The sequence below is a fragment of the Chiloscyllium punctatum genome, chromosome 6, assembly GCF_047496795.1.
Source record: "Chiloscyllium punctatum isolate Juve2018m chromosome 6, sChiPun1.3, whole genome shotgun sequence".
Taxonomy (NCBI): Eukaryota; Metazoa; Chordata; class Chondrichthyes; order Orectolobiformes; family Hemiscylliidae; genus Chiloscyllium; species Chiloscyllium punctatum.
The window spans coordinates 101,655,254-101,676,932 of NC_092744.1; the positions used below are offsets into that span (position 1 = coordinate 101,655,254).

Consider the following 21,679-nt stretch of genomic DNA (forward strand, 5'->3'; position numbering starts at 1 on the left):
GGGTCCCTGGTTCGATTCTAGTCCTCGGGCGACTGTGTGGAGTTTGCACATTCTCCCCGTGTCTGCGTGGGTTTCCTCCAGTTTCCTCCCACAGTCCAAAAGATGTGTAGGTCAGGTGAATTGGCCATGCTAAATTACCCATAGTTATTAGATGCATTCGTCAGAGGGGGGTGGGTTACTCTTCGGAGGGTCGGTGTGGACTTGTTGGGCTGAAGGGCCTGTTTCCACACTATAGGGAATCTAATCTAATCTAGAATGTCAGCATGGCTGGAATTTATTGCCCACTTGCTAGGCCATCCCAGTGAGCACTTAAGGGTGGGAGGGGAACTACATACAGGCCAGTCGGGTAAGGATGGCTGGTTTCCTTCTTTGAACTAATTTAATAAAGCAGTTGGCACTTTACTTTCAAACCAGTTGTCACCCAGAGCTGGAGAAAGGTGTCAACACCCACGACTTTCACCATCTTGCACTGACTGAGGGAGGAGGCTGCCTGTTTACACTCAGTGAGGATGGATGTGGAGGGTACCTTTCGCCTCATAGTGAACCAGTCCTGCAAAGTGAGCGATGCCGAACATTGTCCCATGAGAGCTCATCGGAGGGATGTAGACCATACTCTTGCTGTGGTGATTATTCAGCTTGCTTAACAACGTTGTGTCAGTGCCCTGCAGGAAAGAGGCAATTAAAAACAAAAGACTTGAATTCATGGAACCAACCTTCGAGACCTCAATACGTCCTAAAGCCCTTTACAGTCCTTTCCTGAAGTGAAGTCTCTGTTGTACCTTGGAAAGGCCGCACCAGAGCAAGATCCCATAAACAGCAATCTTATAACAAGCAGACCGTTAGATACTTAAGGATGTCCACTGAGAGCGGAGTATTGCTGAGAACATAGGAGTGAATCCCTTGCTCTTACACAATCATGGGATAGGAGAGCAGGGAAGGTGGTTGTTTGGTCCATCGAAACTGTGTTGGCTTTCCCAATCAGCAGCCCAGCCAGTCCCACTCTCTATCCACATTTCAGAAGATCAGGCATTTATCTAATTCTCTTCCAGAGATCATTATTCAATCAGTATGGACCACCCTATCAGATATTCTCACCTTGTCAGATTCGTTCTCTTTTATCATCTGGTTTGAGACTGGCCAAGAAGCCAAAGTCAAGGATTGTCCTCAGACTTTGACTTCAAAGTTACTCTCCATCTAATCCATGAGTACTAAAGATTGCAGCACATGGTCATCATGGATATTCCAGTCTCTGATGGATAGTTACATGAGATAAGCACTGGTCTACCTTTTTTATCTTTTCATGTCCATGTTTTAGTCTGGTCTGGTGCAGACTTCTAGATTCTTCTATCTCTGCCCACACTGTTCTGCCTATGGGCTGTAATGGGCAGTGTTGTAACATCATCCCAAGCTTACTCCAGGGCCCAAATGCCCTTGTACATCATCTTTCTGTCTCTTGGTTCCTTTGTCAATCGCCTTAAACCATTTCACGATTGACCCTTCAGCCACTGGAAATAGTTCTCTTGATTTACTCTATCTGAGCCCTATTCAACTTGCTCTTAGCCCTTACTTTTCTAAGGAGGACAATGTCAGTTTTTTTTCTGGTCCATCAACAGGAATAGTAATCCTTCATCCCCAGAACCATCCTGAGAAATCTCTTCTGCATTCTTCACCAAAGCTTCTTTTGCAGCTGCTGTCTGCTTCTTATAACTGGACGCAGTACTCTATTTGCAACCTAGCCAATGTTTTACAAAGGTTTGGGCATAATTCCATCAGTTCTCTCACTCTTTAAATCCTCAAATTCCACATATTCTATTAGTCAGCTCAGTTATCTTAACATGTTTTGTGTGAAAGCATCTCCAGGTCTCTCTGTTCTGCCACTCTCTCTAAAATTTCACCATTTTGGCTTTATCCCAGTTCATTCTTCCTGCAAATTGTATCATTGGCATTAATTTTCATTTGGCCTGTACATCCATTCCACTAACCTGTCTATTCTCTTGGTCTCATTACCATCCTGACTACTGACTGCACACCAAGTATCTTAGCACCCACATGTTTCAAAACTGCATTCTGTACACCACACTGCCCCCAGTCCAAGCCTTGAACGTAGTTACACTTCAAAATAGTGCCACACTGTACTCAGGTCCTGAGACGGCAGGTGGGATCCCAGATTAATAGCTCTTCTGAAAGGCAGCACCTCCAACAGTGTGGCACTCTCACAGCACTGCCACACATGGTCAGTCTAAATTTGATTCTCTCTAAAGTTGTTTTTTGACCCCACAGCTTTCATCCTTAGAGATGAGTATGGGCCCCACTGGATGAAGGCTGGCACAGGTCGGGAAACCACATTGGCATCAGGGATATAACACCAGTTTGACAGTCAGGAGAGCATGTGACTCTTAATCTCAGGGTCATGGTTTGGAGGCCCACACTGCGTTGGTTCATTTCAGGGGTGGCACGGTGGTTCACTGGTTAACACCAATGTCTCACAGCACCAGGAACCCGGGTTCGATTCCACCCTCAGGCAACTGTCTGTGTGGGGTTTGCGTATTCTCCCCGTGTCTGCGTGGGTTTCCTTCAGATGCTCCAGTTTCCTCCCACAGTCTGAAAATGCGCAGGCAAAGGTGGATTGGCCATGCTAAATTGTGTAGGGAGGTGTAGGTTAGGTGGACTAGCCAGGTTAATGTGGGATTACAGGGGAGAGGGGTGGGATGCCTGGACTCAATGGGCCAAATGGCCTGCTTCCACACTGTAGGGATTTGATGAAGTGATGTAGTTATCCAGGCTTTGGGACAGTGAATACAGGAAACCTTTGGCTCTGTCTAAAATCTGGAAAAATACATTTACTCTGTAAAACTAAGCTACCCAATTGCCCGCTCTGCTGTCAGATAGAAGCTAAATGGACAACGGTACCCCCCACCCCAAACTGGCATCATATGCCGCACCCAGTGCCAACATGCGAGCTACATGTGGTGTATTGCTCCTTCCAATTGGCCAGATTGGGGTCAAGTGCACAGAAATTTTGAAGCAAGTATAAGTTTTGGTTCTAGTCCAGAAATTGTGATCAAGTGAGATCTGTACTGGATAACTCTGAACCCTGGTGTGGTCCCACCTTCAGAGTAACAGTGTCCCGACTTAGTGGGGCAATGCCGTGGTCACTATTATGAAAATACTTAGCCCCCAATTTACCCGACTGACTAACACATGATAAAACACTCGCCAGGTTTCCGTACTTAACAAATAAAATCGTTAATTATGAATAAATGTCTAACCAATAGCAGTTAGGAAATATGAATTGCTAACTTATAACTCGACAATCTAAACTCTACCCCGGTTTTAAAACAATTCTCCTCCGCATAAAATAGACAGACACACAAAGACAAGATTTGGTATGCTTGACTTTATTAGTCAGTTCATTGAATATTGGAGTGGGAGGTCATGTTCTCATTGTACAGGACACTGGTTAGGCCACGACTGGAATATTGCATGCAATTCTGGTCTGCCTCCTATCAGAAGGATGTTGTGAAACCTGAAAGGGTTCAGAAAAGATTTACAAGGATGTTGCCAGGTTTAGAGGGTTTGAGCTATCGGGAGAGGCTGGATAGACTGAGGCAGTTTTCCCTGGAGCATTGGAGGCTGAGGGGTGACCTTATAGAGATTTATAAAATCATGAGGGGCATGGGTAGGGTAAATAGACAAGGTCTTTTCTCAGGGTGGGGGAACTAGAGGCCGTAGGTTTAGGGTAAGAGGGGAAAGATATAAAAGGGACCTTAGGGGCAACTTTTTCACGTAAAGGGTGATAAGTGTATGTAATGAGCTGCCAGAGGATGTGGTGGAGGCTGGTACAATGACAGCATTTAAAAGGCATCTGGATGGGTATATGAATAGGAAGGGTATAGAGGGATATGGGTCAAGTTCTGGCAAATGGGACTAGATTTTTTTAAGATACCTGGTCAGCATGGACAAGTTAGACTAAAGGGTCTGTTACCCTACTGTACATCTCTATGACTCTATGACAAGACATGGATATCAAAAATTACAAAAGAAAAAATAAACCACAGGCAGCACAGTTCACTCTCACTAATCTGGAGCTGACAGAATCCCTCTAGTGTGAAAGCTGGCCATTCAGGCAATCAAGTCCACACTGACCCTCTGAAGAGCATCCCATCCAGAACCACCCTATTCTGATAACTCTGCATCTCTCATGGCTAATCCACTTAGCCTACACATTCCAGGGCACTATGGGCAATTTAGCATGGCCAATCCACCTAACCTACACACCTTTGAACTGTGGGAGGAAACCAGAGCACCCGGAGGAAACCCACGCAGACATGAATGCAATCTAGCGTTGTGTAGCAGCAGTGCTCACCCTTGAGATACTGTGTCCCTCACCAGATGAGTTGCTGCTTTTAGTTTCTTGAAATTCCTTTTGCTTCTTAGCTGTTGGCACAAGGATGTTTACGCCCTGATTTCATTCACTGATGAGAATTCATCCTTTCACTGTCTTTAAAGACATTTGATTCCTTCAGCCGGGAGATTTGCAGAGAACAGTGAGTGGAAGACTCACTGTTAGTGGATAGCTTCGGGTTCAGTGAGATTTGTCACCCTGCCCAATGTGTATTTTCACACGAACAATGTTTCCATAAGTAAAAAGGGAATGCTCAGCCAGGGCAGCTTACCTTCGGGAACTTACTCTCCTCATCAATCAGTGAGATGATGTTCATTGGTTTGACCGCAAGGATGTCTAAAGTCCTCTGGTTGTCGATGAAATCCATGTGCTGCCAGTTGATGTTCTCCTGAACATACTCCTCCTGTTCCTCTTTGAAGACGCACTTCACGAAGAACTGCTGCAAGTGCTCATTGGCAAAGTTAATGCATAGTTGCTCAAAGCTAAAAAAAGGAGGGACATTGCTATCACCATCCTCATTACCAACATCCACCAGCATCGTCTATAGCAGTGCCCAAAGTAGGTACCAGAAATCACGAGAAACCATTGCCAAGAATCTAAAGGGTATCTCATTCTGGCTGGTACTGTGTTGAGAACTCTCCTTTTACCCCAGGAGGTCCAGCCTAATATAACCTTCTTTCTCTGTGGGTAATGGATGAAGCATTTCCTTGATGAGTGCAGCTCCAACAATACTCAAGAAGTTCGTCACCATCATAAGACAAAGCAGGCCACTTGACTGGCACCACCTTCGACATTTATCTCTTCACCATTGATGCTCAGGATGAGTGGTGACTACAAGATGCACTGCAGCCACCCGCTCAGGATTCTCTGACAATACCTTCCAAATCACAACCACCACAATCAAGAAGGGCAAGAGCAGCAGATGCATGAGGACAACTCCCCCCCCCACCCCCCCCCCCCCCCCCAACCCCCTCACGGTCCTTCAAAATCACCTGACCTGAACCAACACCGTCATTCCTTCACGGTCACTGGGTCAACATCTTGGAACTCCCTCACTAACGTTACAGTAGCTGTACCTAAACCACATAGACTGCAGCTGTTCAAGGTAGCTCAACACAATATTCTCTCAGGAAATTATAAAACCTTGAGGCATAGGAGCAGATGTAGGCCATTCAGCCCCTCAAGTCTGCTCCACCATTCAATGAGATCATGGCTTATCTGATAATCATCAACTCCACTTTCCTGCCTTTGACCTCTAATGCTTGATTCTCTTACTAATCAAACATCTCAAATATAAATATACTTCCCAACCAGCATTCACAGCCCTCTATGGTAAAGCATTGCACAAATTCACTACCGTTTTGAGAAAATAAATTCCTCGTCTCTGGCCTAATTCAACAACCCCTTATGTCATTTGGTTCTGGATTCTCCCACACAGGAAAGAAGCTCTCCTCATCTACCCTGTCAAGCCCCTATGTTTCTAATGTTTCTTATATTTCAATAAAGTCACCTCTCATTCTTCGACACTCAAATGAGTACAGGCCCAAACAACTTAACTTCTTGTCATAAGATATCCCCTCCAAATCTGCTTTCCAAACCTTCTCTGGACTGCCTCCAATTTCAGTATTGCTTTCATTAGATCAGGGATTAAAACTTAGGTGAGGTCTAATTGGTAGCCTTGTATAGATTTAGTAAGACTTCCCTATTTTTATAATCCATTCCCACTGGAATAAAGGTCAGCATTCCATTTCTCTTCCTGATTACCCACTGAAATTGTGAGATTCCCAAATCCCGTTGTGTGGCCTTGACAGTGATACCCTTATGCCATGAAAAATCCCACAATTTTTATGAGAATTGAATTTAAGTTCTGTCAGCTGCTATTGTGGAAGTTGAACTGATGATGTTACCCTGAGCTCCTGGATCACTCGGGGCTGCTGATATTATTGCTATCTCAGCCGCCATTCCCTTGACCATTGGAATGGAGTAAATCTAAACAAATACCTGCCTTGCCAAACATTTTAAAGACTCGAGATACCTGTTTGAATCAAAGTTCTCGAAACCGAAGATGTCCAGCAAACCGATCGAACTGCAAACCTTTCCTGGACCCTTTGTGGTGGGTGTGTTGATGACAGAGTTAATCTTTTTCACGATCCACAGAAAAAGAAGGTCGTATATTCCCTGGTTAAAACAATCATAGAGCTGGGTGATATCGAACATTGAGCAAAACTCACAAGTCGCGAACTACATCTTAAAGACGCTAGTCTCAACAAGTACAAGGAACAACTCAACCCCCAACTCCCCACACACCCCAACTCTGGGGAGATACTGTTAGTTATATGGGCCACAGCCCTTTGAATGTTTTTTGAAGCAACTTCAGGACAAGAATTTATAGTTATTTTACCATACTTAAAGAGTGACTGAATACTTAGGAAACTACCAGGTAAGATTAGATTACTTACAGTGTGGAAACATGCCCTTTGGCCCAACAAGTCTACACCGACTCTCCAAAGAGCAACCCACCCAGACCCATTCCCCTACATTTACCCCTTCACCTAACACTACGGACAATTCTCATGGCCAGAAGTTTACCGTGAATAAATGCAAGGTTATCCGTTATGGTTGCAGGAATAGCAAGGCAACTTATTCACTAAAGTGCTTTGGCACAGAGGAATCTGGGTATCCTTGTGCATGAATCTCAAAAATCGAGTATGCAAGTTCAGCAAGTCATGAAGAAGACAAATGGAATTTGGCATTCATTGCTAAAGGAATACTTTATAAAAGTAGAGAAGTGTTGCTGTAACTCTACAAGGCGTTAGTGAGACTTCACCGAGAGTGTTACATACAGTTTCAGTCTCCTTGCCTGAGGAGGGTTATAATTGCATTGGAGGCAGTAAAGATGAGATTCACTGGATTAATTCTAGAAGTGAGGGGCTTGTCTTCTGAAGAGAGATTGAGCAGTTTCGGCCTAAACTCTCTGGAGCTTAGAAGAATGAGAGGACATCCAATTGAGGTATAGAAGGCACTGAAAGGAGATTGACAAAGTAGACATGGGCACTGGAGTGTGTCCAGCGGAGATTCACATGGATGATCCCTGGAATGGTAGGCTTAACATACGATGAATGGCTGAGGATCCTGGGATTGTGTTCATTAGAGTTTAGAAGGTTGAGGGGAAATCTAATAGAAACTTACAAGGTAATGCATGGCTTCGAAAGGGTGGGAAGTTGTTTCTGTTAGGTGGGGAGACTAGGACCTGTGGGTGCAGCCTTAGAATTAGAGGGGGTCAATTTAGAATGGAATTGAGGAGACAATTCATCAGCCAGAGAGTGGTGGGCCTGTGGAATTCATTGTCGCAGAGTGCAGTGGAGGCCGGAACGTTAAATGTCTTCAAGGCAGAGATTGATAGATTCTTAATCTCACAACGAATTAAAGGCTACGGGGAGAGTTGAAATGCCCATCAACCATGATTAAATGGTGGAGGGGACTCGGTGAGCTGAATAGTTTTACTTCCACTCCTATATCCTTTGGTCTTAGGGGAAGGATGTTTCCTCATGTGGGCCAATCTAGAATGAGAGCTCAATAGGGGATGGACAGATTTTTAATGAGTAATGGGTTGAAGGATAATGGAGAGTGCTCAGGAAAGTGGAGTTGAGGCCGAGATGACATCAGCCATCATCATATTAAACAGCGGAGCTGGCTCGAGAAGGTAAATTGCCTGACTCCTGCTTCTAGTTCTTACGTCCTTAAAGTGGTGGATGGGACAATGTTCATGATGATTATTTCTATGCCCAGAAGGAAGGTGCTGAAGTTCAACATAAGAGACAGTTCATTGAAGCTGAATCTCATGGAATTGGAACCAATTATTGACCTGGTTAGGAAATTGCCGAAGTGGCAGGAGGATGGAGCCAATGAAGGAGCATCAGGTATTTTGACAGGTAAGGCACAATGAGTGTTGTCCCACCGAGATCTGGGTTTGACCTCAAGGATTTACAGTATTTATTAATGAATTAGCAGAAAGCATTGGGGACTGTCAAAGAATACAAGAGAATATAGATAGACTGGAGAGTTGGGCAGAGAAGTGGCAGATGGAGTTCAATCCAGGCAAATGTGAGGTGATGCATTTTGGGAAGTCTAATTCTAGAGTGAACTATACTGTAAACAGAAGAGCCTTGGGAAACGTTGATGAGCAGAGAGATCTGGGAGTGCAGGTACATTGTACCCTGAGGGTTGCTGCACAGGTGGATAGAGTGGTCAAGATGGCATATGGTATGCTTGCCTTCATTGGACGGGGTATTGAGTATAAGAGCTGGCAGGTCATGTTAAAATTGTACAAGACATTGATTCGGCCGCATTTCGAATACTGTGTACAGTTCTGGTCGCCACATTATTAAAAGGATGTGGACACTTTGGAGAGGGTGCAGAGAAGGTTTACGAGGATGTTGCCTGGTGTGGAAGGTGCCAGCTATGTAGAGCAGTTGAGTAGGTTAGGATTGTTTTCATTAGAAAAAAGGACACTGAGGGGGAACCTGATTGAGGTTTACAAAATCATGAAGGGTATAGACAGGGTGGGTAGAGACAAGCTTTTTCCCAGGGTGAGGGATTCAATAACGAGAGGTCATGCATTCAAGGTGAGAGGGAAAAGGTTTAAGGGGGAATACACATGGAAAGTACTTTACACAGAGGGTGTAGGTGGCTGGAACGCGTTGCCAGCAGAGGTAGTGGAGGCAGGCACAGTAGATTCATTTAAGGTGCGTTTGGACAGATGCATGAGTAGATGGGGAGCAGAGGGATACAGCTGCTTAGGAATTGGGCGACAGGTTTAAATAGTAGATTTGGATCGGCTCAGGCTTGGAGGGCCGAAGGGCCTGTTCCTGGGCTGTAAATTTTCTTTGTTCTTAGAAGGAAGCATAAAAATCAGGAAGTCTGCCAGTATCACAAAGCAGACAGCAGTGCGTATATTGTAGATGAAGATAAAGCATAAACCTACAAAGATATGTTTATGAATTAAGTCAGTGGGTAACACTGTGGCAAATAGCTTTCGAACCAGGTCTCCCACAACAGAACAATAGAACTTCTAAATGTTGAAAATCTAGGAACTGCAGAGCTCCCAGGAGGCTTACAAACTTCAATCAATCCAATCTAGAACTGAAAGCCAGTTTCAGCAACAGTGAGCGTGTAATTATTATCGATCGTGGTGAAAACTGTCTGCCTCGTTAACTTTAGGGAAAGAAACCTGCCATCCTTACCCGGTCTGACCTACCTGTGACTCTAGACCCATAGCAATGTGATTGGGGCCTTGATCCCCCTCTGAAATGCACTTAGTTCAAGGGCAATCAGGGACAGGCAAGAAATATTTTGATGCCATGAAATAATGAAACTTTAATGAATTACAGAAGAGTCTCAGGGAGTTGGATAGCCTCCTCTTGTTCCTGTGCGGGGAAAAGACCCTCAGCCATTCTCTATTGGATATAGTGCCCTGCTCTCTCTAGAGCACTGCATGCAGCTACATGTGGAAGGGAGACAGTTGTGATATCCCCACAATGTAACTGTCATACACTCAATAAGAAAAAGTATTTGGTTGAGCAGTGGTTGTGGATTAGTGAAGAGACAGGTAACATTTGTGGCTTTATTGTCTCACCTTCACCAATGCATTCCGACTAGATGCTGCCTGGGTTTTGCTCACTGGAGTGGTTACATTCTCCCCTCTGATCACGATGGATCTGTGAGTCAATGCCTTCTTCAGCTCCAGTGGGTTCACCTGTAGCATAGACAGGGAGACAGAGACACCATGTTAGTCCTGCACCTCCAAAAGTGAACGGAGCACAGTCAGAGCCCGTCATTGGCCCAGATTAGAAGCAGCAGCCAAGAGCTCACAGATCATAACTCATAGAATCCCTACGGTGTGGAAGTAGACCATTCAGCCCATTGACTCCACACTGACCCTCCAAACGGCATCCCACCCAGACCCACCCGCCTTACCCTATCCCTGTAATCCCACAATTTCCATAGCTAACCCACCTAGCCTGCATATCCATGTACACGATGGGCAATTTAGTATGGCCAATTCACCCTAACCCGCACATCTTTGGATTGTGGGAGGAAACCGGAGAACCTGGAGGAAACCCACGCAGACACAGGGAGAATGTGCAAACTCCACATAGACACTCGCCTGAGGCTGGAATTGAACCTGGGTCCCTGGTGCTGTGAGGCAGCAGTACTAACCGCAGATGACCTCAGGGGATTTCTCAAGGTCAATTACATCAAGTTCCAGCACTAAAGGGGCTTGCTGTTGGGATTAGAGGAAAGGCAGAGATGTGTAATGTTGTGTACATGTTACTGCTGTAACACTAATGGCTGCTCAGCTGGCGAAAAGAATGCTGCAGGGCACAATTTCCAGTGCTGTTTGGGAAATAGTTTGACAAACACTCCAGCGAGGGATTGCTGAGCTGCTTGGGTCTCAAGGCAACCCCCTCCAGGAGGAAGCTTACACTCTGCTGGGTGTCAAACACAGCCCATATCAAACAGTCAGGGCAATGGGTACAGACAACATAAATGTTGAATGATCTGACAAGGTCAGCAACGGTAACACTGGTCAGTATTTCACTTTAGCCACTTGAACAATTTACACAAGGCACTATAAACATCATGATTAACAATTTCCAGGCTAATGCTGATTGATATGGAAATGCCTATGACAGCATGGTGGCTCAGTGGTTAACACTGCTGCTTCACAGCACCAGGGACCCAGGGTCAATTCCACCCTCGGGCGACTGTCTGTGTGGAGTTCTCACATTCTCCCTGTGTCTGTACGTGCTTCCCCCCACAGTCCGAAGAGGTGCAGGTTAGGTGGATTGGCCATGGGATACAGGGAGTTACAGGGATAGGGCAGTGGGTTGTGTCTGGATGGGATACCCTTCAGGGGTTTGGTGTAGATGGTCTGAATGGCCTGCTTCCATACTGTCGGGATCCAATGATTTCTAATACAAACACAAAGATCAGGAGCTGAATAGGCCACTTGGCCCCTTGAGCTTGCTTTGGCAGCTGATAAGGGTTGATCTAATTGTAACAAATCCACATTTCTGCCACCCTCTATAACCTTTAACTGCCACCCCTTACTTACCAAGACTCTATCTACCTCATCTTAAAAATATTCAAAAACTCTGCTTCTACTGTTTTCTTTCAAGAGAAATAACATTTCTCCTCGCCTCTGTTTAAAATTGACCATTTTTGAACGATGACCCGTGGCTCTAGATTCTCCCACAAGATGAAGCATTCTCTCCACACCGACCCAGTCAAGATCCCTCGGGATCTTTTATGTTTCATGTCTCTCTTACTCTTCCAACAGGGTACAAGCCTAACCTGTCTAATCTTTCCTCATATGACAACCTAGCCATCTCAAGTACTAATCAAGGCAGTTTGATATGTGATAATAAAATCAATAACAATTATATCTGCTGCATTGATATTTGAAAGTAAGAAGCAATTGGTCAACTTTACAACACAACCCAACCCAAGTCTTTAACCTCTTCCATCTCCTGCACACCACAACATTAATAATTATGGAAGTATTTTGATGAAAGTGTTCTGGACTAGTTTCTTGATCACTTGTGGGGATTGGAGAGGGGTTTACTGGAACTTGTTTACCCCACAGTAGACCTGGAGTATTTTTTTAAATCTTTGTTGGCAGGGGTTGGTGGGGGGGTGTGGGGAGTGGGGGGGGAGGGGGGAGGTGAAGTAGGATGAAGGAAGAGGTTGTGTGGAAAAATGTCTATGCAGTGTTATGATGTGAAAGTGCTGGCGTTGAACTGGGGTGGACAAAGTTAAAATGTTTATAGTTCAACAGGTTTATTTGGAAGTACTAGCTTTCGGAGCTCTGCTCCTTCATCAGGTGGCAAGTGTGTCACTGAGATGTCACCTTTTTCTTACACTGATAAAACATTAAGTTATCTCCAGACTGTGACTTGAAAGAAGTTCTATGGTTTACATATTAATCAATCGAAACCTGCATCCCCATTCAAAGTGATTGAAGACTTAACAGCAATCTAGGTTTGTTCAATACATCGCATCAATTGTATGACACTTTTACTATAAATTCTGTGTCCTATGGTCCTGCCCCAATTGCTGCCTGTCAAAAGAGTAGCACTCCAAAAGCTTTTACTCCCAAGTCAACCTGTTGGACTCTAACCTAGTGTTGTGTGATTTTTAAACTTTATACAGTGTTAGATTGACCATTGTGGTGTCTCTGCCTCAGCCATCCATTTTGTAGCTTTGTAGGATCACTATGAGGACAGAGTACATCCAGTCCCTACAGTTCAATCCCTTGCTTCCATATGAACAGACCCATGGGATATGGAAACATCCAGGAGCGGTGGACAGTGACGCTGGACACCTCTCCGAAAATCTGAGCCAGGGCCATTCTGTTTCTGTCTCCATTACCTTTCCATAGTCACAGCGATATGTTCCTCCCCCATCATAATAGGACATTCACTCCTGAATATGCAAGCTCTATGGTAAAATATGTGACATGTTTAATGAGGACAATTTCATTTACCTCAAGTAATTTCGTGGCCACGGAGAGATGCTTGGATTCCAAAAGCTCACAGCAATCCAAGTTATCAAACACAGCAGCTATATGGGAACACAGAATAAGCAGCATTGATAACACTTCAAAGAAATCTGAATGGCATCATATATGTGTGTGTCTGTGTGTATCTGTGTACCTGTGTGTTTGTGTGTATCTGTGTCTGTGCACGTCTGTGTATATCTGTGCGTCTGTCTGTGTACTTGAGCACTTGCAGATGCATGTATGTGTGCCTGTTTGCGTGTGCAAATGCACGTGAGTGTATGTGTGCCTGAGTTTGTGTGCTTGCACATGAATGCTTGTGCGTGCATGTGTGATTATATCAGACTAAAAGTTAATGCCTATAAAGGTGTCAGAAATAGCAGAAAGTCTGAGAATTTGGAGATGTTTAGAATACAACAAAGAAAAACCAAGAAACTGATAAGCAAAACGAGAGTGGAACATGAATACAGTCTAGCAAATACAATCACATGGCCTGTAAAAGCTTCGATAGGCATGTAAAAAGGAAACATTTCAAAGTTTGGGAGAAGATTTGTAGCTCGGGTGCTCGTTGTTGTGGTTCTGTTCGTCGAGCTGGGAATTTGTGTTGCAGACGTTTCGTCCCCTGTCTAGGTGACATCCTCAGTGCTTGGGAGCCTCCTGTGAAGCGCTTCTGTGATCTTTCCTCTGCCATTTATTGTGGTTTGAATCTGCCGCTTCTGGTTGTCAGTTCCAGCTGTCCGCTGCAGTGGACGGTATATTGGGTCCAGGTCGACGTGCTTATTGATAGAATCTGTGGATGAGTGCCATGCCTCTAGGAATTCCCTGGCTGTTCTCTGTTTGGCTTGTCCTATAATAGTAGTGTTGTCCTATAATAATAATAATAGTGAATTTGACTGGGACAACACTATTATTATAGGACAAGCCAAACAGAGAACAGCCAGGGAATTCCTAGAGGCATGGCACTCATCCACAGATTCAATCAATAAGCACGTCGACCTGGACCCAATATACCGACCACTGCAATGGACAGCTGGAACTGACAACCGGAAGTGGCAGATTCAAACCACTATAAATGCCGGAGGAAAGATCACAGAAGGACTTCACAGGAGGCTCCCAAGCACTGAGGATGTCACCTAGACAGGGGATGAAACATCTGCAACACAAATTCCCAACTCGGCGAACAGAACCACAACAAAGGAAACATTTGGCTAAAACGAATGTCGGGCCATTACAGAATATATAATGGGGAACAGAGCAATGGCAGAGAAACTAAGTGATTACTTTGGGTCTGTATTCACTGAGGAAGGTACATTAAGTATCGCAGACCTAGAGATCCAAACAGTTAGAGAGAATGAGGAGCTAAAGGATAGTAGCATCAGTAAGAACCTAGTAATGGAGAAAATAATGTGTCAGGAAGCATATTCTCAGGCCTGCTTGTAGTTGAAGCAACCTTTTCCTCCCAGGAGCCTACAAAGAGGCTAACAAGATATAGTTTAATAAACCAGGAAGCCATTTCCAGGTGGCTGTAGTTACTTTTATGGCTCCATGTATCTTCTACTCTGAAAGTGTAGAGACGTTGTCAGCTGCTTTCTCTAGTTTTGCTTTTACCTTGAAAATGCAGATTTCCCAGATGCAAAATAGCAGCCAGTAGCTTATTGATATCCCACTGTTCACTGTTGGAAAATGTCAGGATTTTCATAGCTGAGCAAATATCAGCATAGTGTCTGACGTCATCATGTCCATCAGTATTCGTACAGTTACCCTATGAAAACAAAGTCACATGCAACTGATCGGAGATGTAATTATCCCAAACAATAACCCATTTTAGAATGAATTAGGGAATTCCTAATTATTTGCAACCACCCTGCTAAACTCCAACTTACTCCTGGTATCATTGGACTCAATGAATCCCATTTGAAATGCGGAGTTGAAAGGTGTGTGATGTATATATGTAAATACCTTTTTTGAGGATTTGAATTGTAAACTAGTGACATATGGGTTTTGGTCTATTTTCATAACGGGGTTTAAAATTTAATTAGGTCTGTCTTTCCAGAGCTATGATTTTAAATCAATATGTGCTCCTGGAGTGTTAATGAACATTTGTTTATTTTATTTAATTTGATTTGATTTATTATTGTCATATATATCTAGGTACAGTGTAAACTTTTGTTTCGCATGCAGTACAGGCAGGTCATACCATACAAAGTGCATTAGGGTAATAGAAGAGAGTGAGGAATATAATGTTACAGCTGCAGAGAAGGTGCACAGAGAGCGAGATCAACATTAAATGTAAAATTTGATAGGTCCATTCAGAAGTCTGATAACAACGAGGAAGAAGCTGTTCTTGAATCTGTTGGTGCGTGTGTTTACCATTTTGTATCTTCTGCCCAACAGACGAGTTTGGAAAAGAATATAACTGGGGTCTTTAATGATGTTGACTGCCTTCCCAAGGCACTGAGGAGTGTAGATGGTGTCAATGGATGGAAGGTTGGCTTGAGTGATGGTGTTTATATTGTGGGGTTTGCAATTGAAGAAAGCATTGAAACATTAGATTGCTTTTGGGTTTAGAACAATCAATGATTGATTTTAGCTTTGAAAAATCAAAGATTGAAAAGCTTTTGGGTTCAGCTCAGAGAGAACCTGACTGGAAGTGAATACACATAGAGTCTCTCCTCGATAAAAAGGAATTGTTTGGAGCACTTAAGGAAATAAGTTATCTCTGTGGAAAAGTGCAGTTTGGTAAATTTACAGACCAGGAGTATTTGGTTAGAAATTATCATAAGTCTGAAAAATTTCTAAGTTCTCAATTATGTGAATATTGCATAGAAAATCCCTCACAGTTCATAGGACCAGAACTTAGCAGAAATAGTATATTCAAACCTACAAATTTGATGGGAAATGAATTTCTCTGGATTTCCATTAACTGTAAAATGATGGTGTTGGGGAGTAGGTGGGATTTTGTGTGGCCGTGCTTTGAAATCTATGTTAGATAGTTTTATTTAGATTAGATCTTTAGATTAGATTCCCTACAGTGTGGAAACAGGCCCTTCAGCCCAACAAGTCCACACCGACCCTCCCAGACCTATTCCCCTACATTTACCCCGACTAATGCACCTAATGGGCAATTTAGCATGGCCAACTCACCTGACCTGCATATCTTTGGACTGTGGGAGGAAACCGGAGCACCCGGAGGAAACCCACACAGACACGGGGAGAATGTGCAAACTCCACACAGTCAGTCACCTGAGGCGGGAATTGAACCCAGGTGACCACTGAGCCACCATGCCACCCTTTAACTTAATTTTATTTCTTTTGCGTAATAAACTTCTATTTTATTGTTAAAACCAAATCTTTAGCCTGGCATATTTTAGGAAAGGACTGTCACGGTAAAGTCAGAAAAAAGAAGAACCAAATATGACCTATCAAGCCAGATTTCATATTGGAATTTCAGTTGTCTGGTTATATCATCATTTGGGACCCAATAGTTATGAAGATAAAGATCTTTCAATTTATATTTAGAGGCCTCTTGATCTATATATATTATGTATCAAACTTGATAGAAGAACCAGTCAATCTTTGAAAGAATTTAATTCGACATGACACATCTTGATGTGGAAAGTCTACCATTTAAGCAGCAGGAAGTGTTCCACTGAAACAGTTTGAGGAGATCGATTAGGGAGAAGCTTTATTTTTGTGGGTCCCTTTCCTCCACACCTTTTGTTTACGAGCCCATCATTCTAATCAGCCCATGACCTCTGTCTTAGTACAAGGTCAATTTGTCGACATGGGACAGGAGGGTTTGAGTTATAAGGAGAGGCTGGATGGCTGGAACATGTGTCACTGGAGTGTAGGAGGCTGAGGGTTGACCTTATAGAGGTTGATACAGTCATGAGGGGGAATAGTTGACATGAATAACCATGGTCTTTTTCCAAAGGGTAGGTGAGTCCAAAACTAGAGGCCATGGGTTTAAAGTGAGAGAGAGGGTAGATTTAAAAGGGTACTGAGGGGCAACATTTCACGCACAGGGTTAGTGCATGTATGGAATGAGCTGCCAGAGGAAGTGATAGAGGGGGGTACAATTACAACATTTGAAAGGCTTTTGGATGGTTGCATGGATAGGAAAGGTTTCGGGGAATAAGGGCCAAATGCAGGCAAATGGGACGGATTCAGTTAGGATACCTGGCAACCCTGGATAATTTGGACCAAAGGGTCTGTTTCTGTGCTGCACGACTGCAAGACATTATGCCTAAGAGTCTTGTCCCTTTCAGAGTTTAAGACACAGTAAATAAAGAGAGATAACAATGTAAGTTAAATCTTAAATGTCTGATACACCCTTACTAGAAATTGGAATCCTTACTGGACGTTCCCTGGACCTGCATGAAGCTGCGTCATTGTGTTAGTGTGATATGTTTCAGGGCAATGGTGGGTAAATACACCTTAATACAGCGTATCTCACCATCGTCAGATAGTCAAACTCATGTGCTGTGCCTAGACTGAGGAGTTTCTTCTGCTCTGTGTTCATCCCCATCAGTATACTGTAGAAAATGTGATAGTTTCTCTCATCTGCAGCCTGAGGAACAGAGAACACCATTCAATAAATGATTCTAACAAACAGCAAAGTGAGTGCCAACCTAATGCTTTAGCCATGAAGAATGGTTCTTATTTACTTTATATTTCCTCATTGAGCACATATCATTACCCACTGCTTTTGCCATTGACTACTCCACTGTATAATCTGATGGTCTAGTATAGCAACCTGCCCACAAAAAAAAAGTCAAGGTGCAACTCAACTCAACAATGCACATCCCCACAGTTACCCTTTGACCTGTTCAACTGCACCTGGTCCCAGTCCGAAGCAACATTGCTTCCCCCCACCCCATCACCCCCATCCCCACTGGTGTGCCCCATGGAGCCCCCATTCTGCAGCAGTGGCTCTCTCCCTGAGCACAACTCTTTCTTTGGGGGTAGGGGTGGGGTGCAGGGTTACCCACAACAAATCCCCTTCCAAACTCTTGGTAAATTGGTCAGATTGTTAACAGCCCGATTTAAAGGCCCTAATTAACATATTTAGTATGCAGATAAGACCCAGGCCCAATCTCTGTCCATCCCATCATGGGTCCCTCCAACTCTACTGGTCCTTACATCCACCAGCCACCCCCCCCCCCACCCCCCGAATTGGCCCAGTAATGTTTTGCCCATTATGCCTTTATATCTGGTAATGTCTATGTGTAACCGATGCCTCTCAATGTATTTCTATGATTATTCTTGCATGGGATGTGGCCAAGGTGGCAAGGCTGCCCATCCCTAGCTGCTATTTAAATGATAGGCCTCTAGACCATTTCAGAGGGCAGTTAAGAGTCAACCACGTTGCTGTGGGTCGAGAGCCACATGTAGACCAGACTGAGTAAGAATGACAGGTTTCCTCCCCTAAGGAACGCGAGTGAATGGGTTTTGTCCATTGGCTACTGTTAGATTAGCCCTTTATTCCTCTTTAAAACAGAATTCAAATTTCACCACCTTTTGCCATGCTGGGATTCTCCACAACCACCTGAAGGAGCTGCACTCCAAAAGCTAGTGTTTCCATTTAAACCTGTTGGACTATAACCTGGTGTTGTGTGATTTTTAACTTTGTACACCCCAGTCCAACACCAGCATCTCCAAATCATGGATGCAAATCCACATCCTAATGTTTCTAACAACTGGTTCTAGAATAAGAGTGATAGCTCTGATCTCCAGGCCTGCATGCCCAGTTACACACAATCTGGGCCTGTGGTTTGGCAGTGTCGCTAACCCCACTGACGGACAGGGCATCAGATGCAATGGGCCTCCATCAGTGAGTCTGTGAGCCACTCACACACACCACCAACATATCCTGTTCACCGGGGGATTCAGGCCGAGTATATTGAAGACTTGTTTCGGCGGAAATGACAAATTCATAGAAGCCATTCAGCCCATCATGCTTGTAGGTCTTCAGAAAACCAAAACCCCCCAACCCGGCCAACACAATCCTTACCGCCATGGAATTGAATCACTGTCAAGTGTTTATACCTTGGGCTGTGGAAGGTGGACTGGCTGCTTTGGTGGACATTACCATGAAGGGCTAACAATGCTAAAAGAGGAACTGAATTTCTCACCATGCTGACAGAACATTCCCAAACCAACAACTGGACAGTGAGTGACTCGGAGAGAGTCTAATCCTGGCCATTGGCTCAGTTGTAATTTTACTTTGGTTGTGGGAGCCAGTGTTAAATTGGAACTGCCCTGACCAATCACGGGGCACTTACCAATTGGCAGACTCGGGACTTCTCCAGTAAATACTGCTCAATCTTTGCTCCCTCGATGATTCCATCATTGTTGAAGTAGATTTCAATATATTTCCCAAAGCGGCTGGAATTGTCATTTTTTACAGTTTTTGCATTTCCAAAAGCTGTGAAAGGAATGGTGTTAAAGGCAGTTTGAGACAAACAGGAACGTCGATAGTATCTGGTCAGCAGTCTCACAGATTGACTATCAGTCAACAGCAAAACAACACAAAGGTACCATTCATGGAACTGTCCCCCTAGAACTACCCTGCCATCTGGACCTGTCCCCCATGGGGAACGGTGCCCCGTGAGGAACTGTCCTCCATGTGGAACTGTCCCCCATGTGAACTGACCCCCATGCAGAACTGTCCCTCTGTGTGCAACTGTCCTCCATGTGAACTGACCCCCATGCAGAACTGTCCCTCTGTGTGCAACTGTCCTCCATGTGAACTGACCCATTATGGAACTGTCCCCCATGCAGAACTGTCCCTCTGTGTGCAACTGTCCCCCATGTGGAACTGTCCTCCTCGAACTATCCCCCATTTGGAACTATACCCCATGTGGAACTGTTCCCCCAAGTCTAGCTGTCCTCATGTTGATTTGTTCCCCTATGTGGAACTGTCCCCCATGTCAAATTGTCCCCCTGTGATACTCTCCCTCTATGAAACTATTCCCCTTTGGACTGTTCTCCCATGTCAAATTGCCCCCTTATGGAACTGTCCACCTATGCAACTGTCCCCCTGTTGACCTCCCCATCCAGGATCTGTCCCCAGTATGGAACTGTCTCCTTGCCAGAGTCCCCCTGTGCAACTGCCCCCCATGTGGATGTGTTCTTCATCTACTCCCACTTGGATCTGTTCTCTCCCGCTTGTAAAAGCTGCTTTATGAGGGGCAGGGAAGCAGATTGCGGGACAGAATGAGAATTTGAAACATAGATGTGACACTCACCTATCAGTTCCTAAAAGTATGAAAAACAGTAACACTAGGTATAGACAGGTTTCCGATTGCAAATGAGGTCAGTGTACCTTGGCTACAAGGGGTTGTAGTGGCTAAAAGGCAGTGAAGTGTTGGATCAATCATGGTCATCAGTTAAAGAAGAAAGTGCCTGACGAAGGGGCATTGCTTAGAAAGCTTGTGATTTTAAATAAAGCTGTTGGACTATAACCTGGTGTTGTGTGACTTCTGACTTTGCAACCACACAACATAAGAGTCCTCACTTGGTAATTATATAGGGAGCAGGAGCTTGAAAAGGTCACTCTTAGAGAGTCTGGACTCTCAGACATATCTCTCACCGCTGAGCTTCCTGCTGTAAGTGTTACCTTCCAGAATCGGGGTGGCCTCCAGAATCTGCTGCTCAATCCACAAGTGCTGCCCACTGACTGCAGCCAGAAACTGCAGGATTAGCTTCGCACTCTCCGTCTTCCCGGCTCCCGACTCCCCACTGAAACCACAAACACTCGGTATCATTTTGTGCTGCTTTATCACCCACTGTGCCACACACACACAGACACACACACACACACAAACACACAGACAGACAAACATACACACACACATACACACACACACACACAGACAGACATACACACATGCACACACACAGAGACACACACACACACAAACCCTGACCTCTGCCCACCCCAGCAATGTACACCTGATACCACCCCCACCTCCAACATCACTCAGCACACGGAGACCTTGGTTAGCCGAGTAAGTTCCTAACAAGAGACCACCTCTGGAAACTTCTCTTCAACCAGACAGTCCTAATTGTTCCCTTCATACAGTCCCCGTCAAGTGGCTGACTGAGAACTGTAATAATTGTATCCTTGTTATCTTGTTAAGGACATTGTTTAATTAACAATATAAAGAGGGCTTGCTGGTTCACATGAGAGTGTATGTAGGAAGCCGACATGTGTCTTTTCTGAATTCAATAAATTTGATTTGATTTGATTGACTATTGTCACATGTACCTAGTTACAGCAAAAAGTTTTGTTTTGCGTGCAGTACAGACAGATCATACCATACAAAGTGCATTAGGGTACTAGATCAGAGCGAGGAATACAATCTTACAGCTGCAGAGAAGGTACACAAACAGTGAGATCAAAATTATATTAAAAAATGTTTTTAAAAAATCGAGGATAATGTGTGCCTCTGGTCCCATACTTCATCACAGGCTTGGATTCAAATTCACAATCAGTTCCCCCTTTTGGCCCTCTCCCTATGGAGGGTGGAACCTCTTCCAAATGAAAATTTGTGCCGTGGGTTAATCATTTACCAGGTTTCTTGTCAGATTAAGTTTACTTCTAATAAACGAGTTTTGTTTTAAGTTCTGGTGGATGTCTCTTTTATTCTGGTTAGCAGCACAAAGGATAAATAGATTGACCGTTTTGGTGATAAAACAAAATAAAATAT

The 21,679-nt window shown here is 44.2% G+C and overlaps 1 protein-coding gene across 1 annotated transcript in view; it reads right to left on the reverse strand.

Moving 5' to 3' along the window:
* Positions 1-20,734, reverse strand: part of LOC140478453 (unconventional myosin-VIIa-like) — a 396,478-nt gene extending 375,744 nt beyond the window's left edge. The window contains exons 1-9 of the mRNA XM_072571713.1: positions 20,587-20,734; positions 19,250-19,392; positions 17,422-17,535; positions 14,574-14,727; positions 12,954-13,030; positions 10,041-10,160; positions 6,441-6,583; positions 4,677-4,887; positions 527-662 (exon numbers count right to left, since the gene is read on the reverse strand). Of these exons, the coding sequence (XP_072427814.1) occupies positions 527-662; positions 4,677-4,887; positions 6,441-6,583; positions 10,041-10,160; positions 12,954-13,030; positions 14,574-14,727; positions 17,422-17,535; positions 19,250-19,392; positions 20,587-20,734 (1,246 nt within the window). The remainder of the gene's footprint in view (positions 1-526; positions 663-4,676; positions 4,888-6,440; positions 6,584-10,040; positions 10,161-12,953; positions 13,031-14,573; positions 14,728-17,421; positions 17,536-19,249; positions 19,393-20,586) is intronic.
* Between the last annotated feature and the right edge of the window lie 945 nt (positions 20,735-21,679).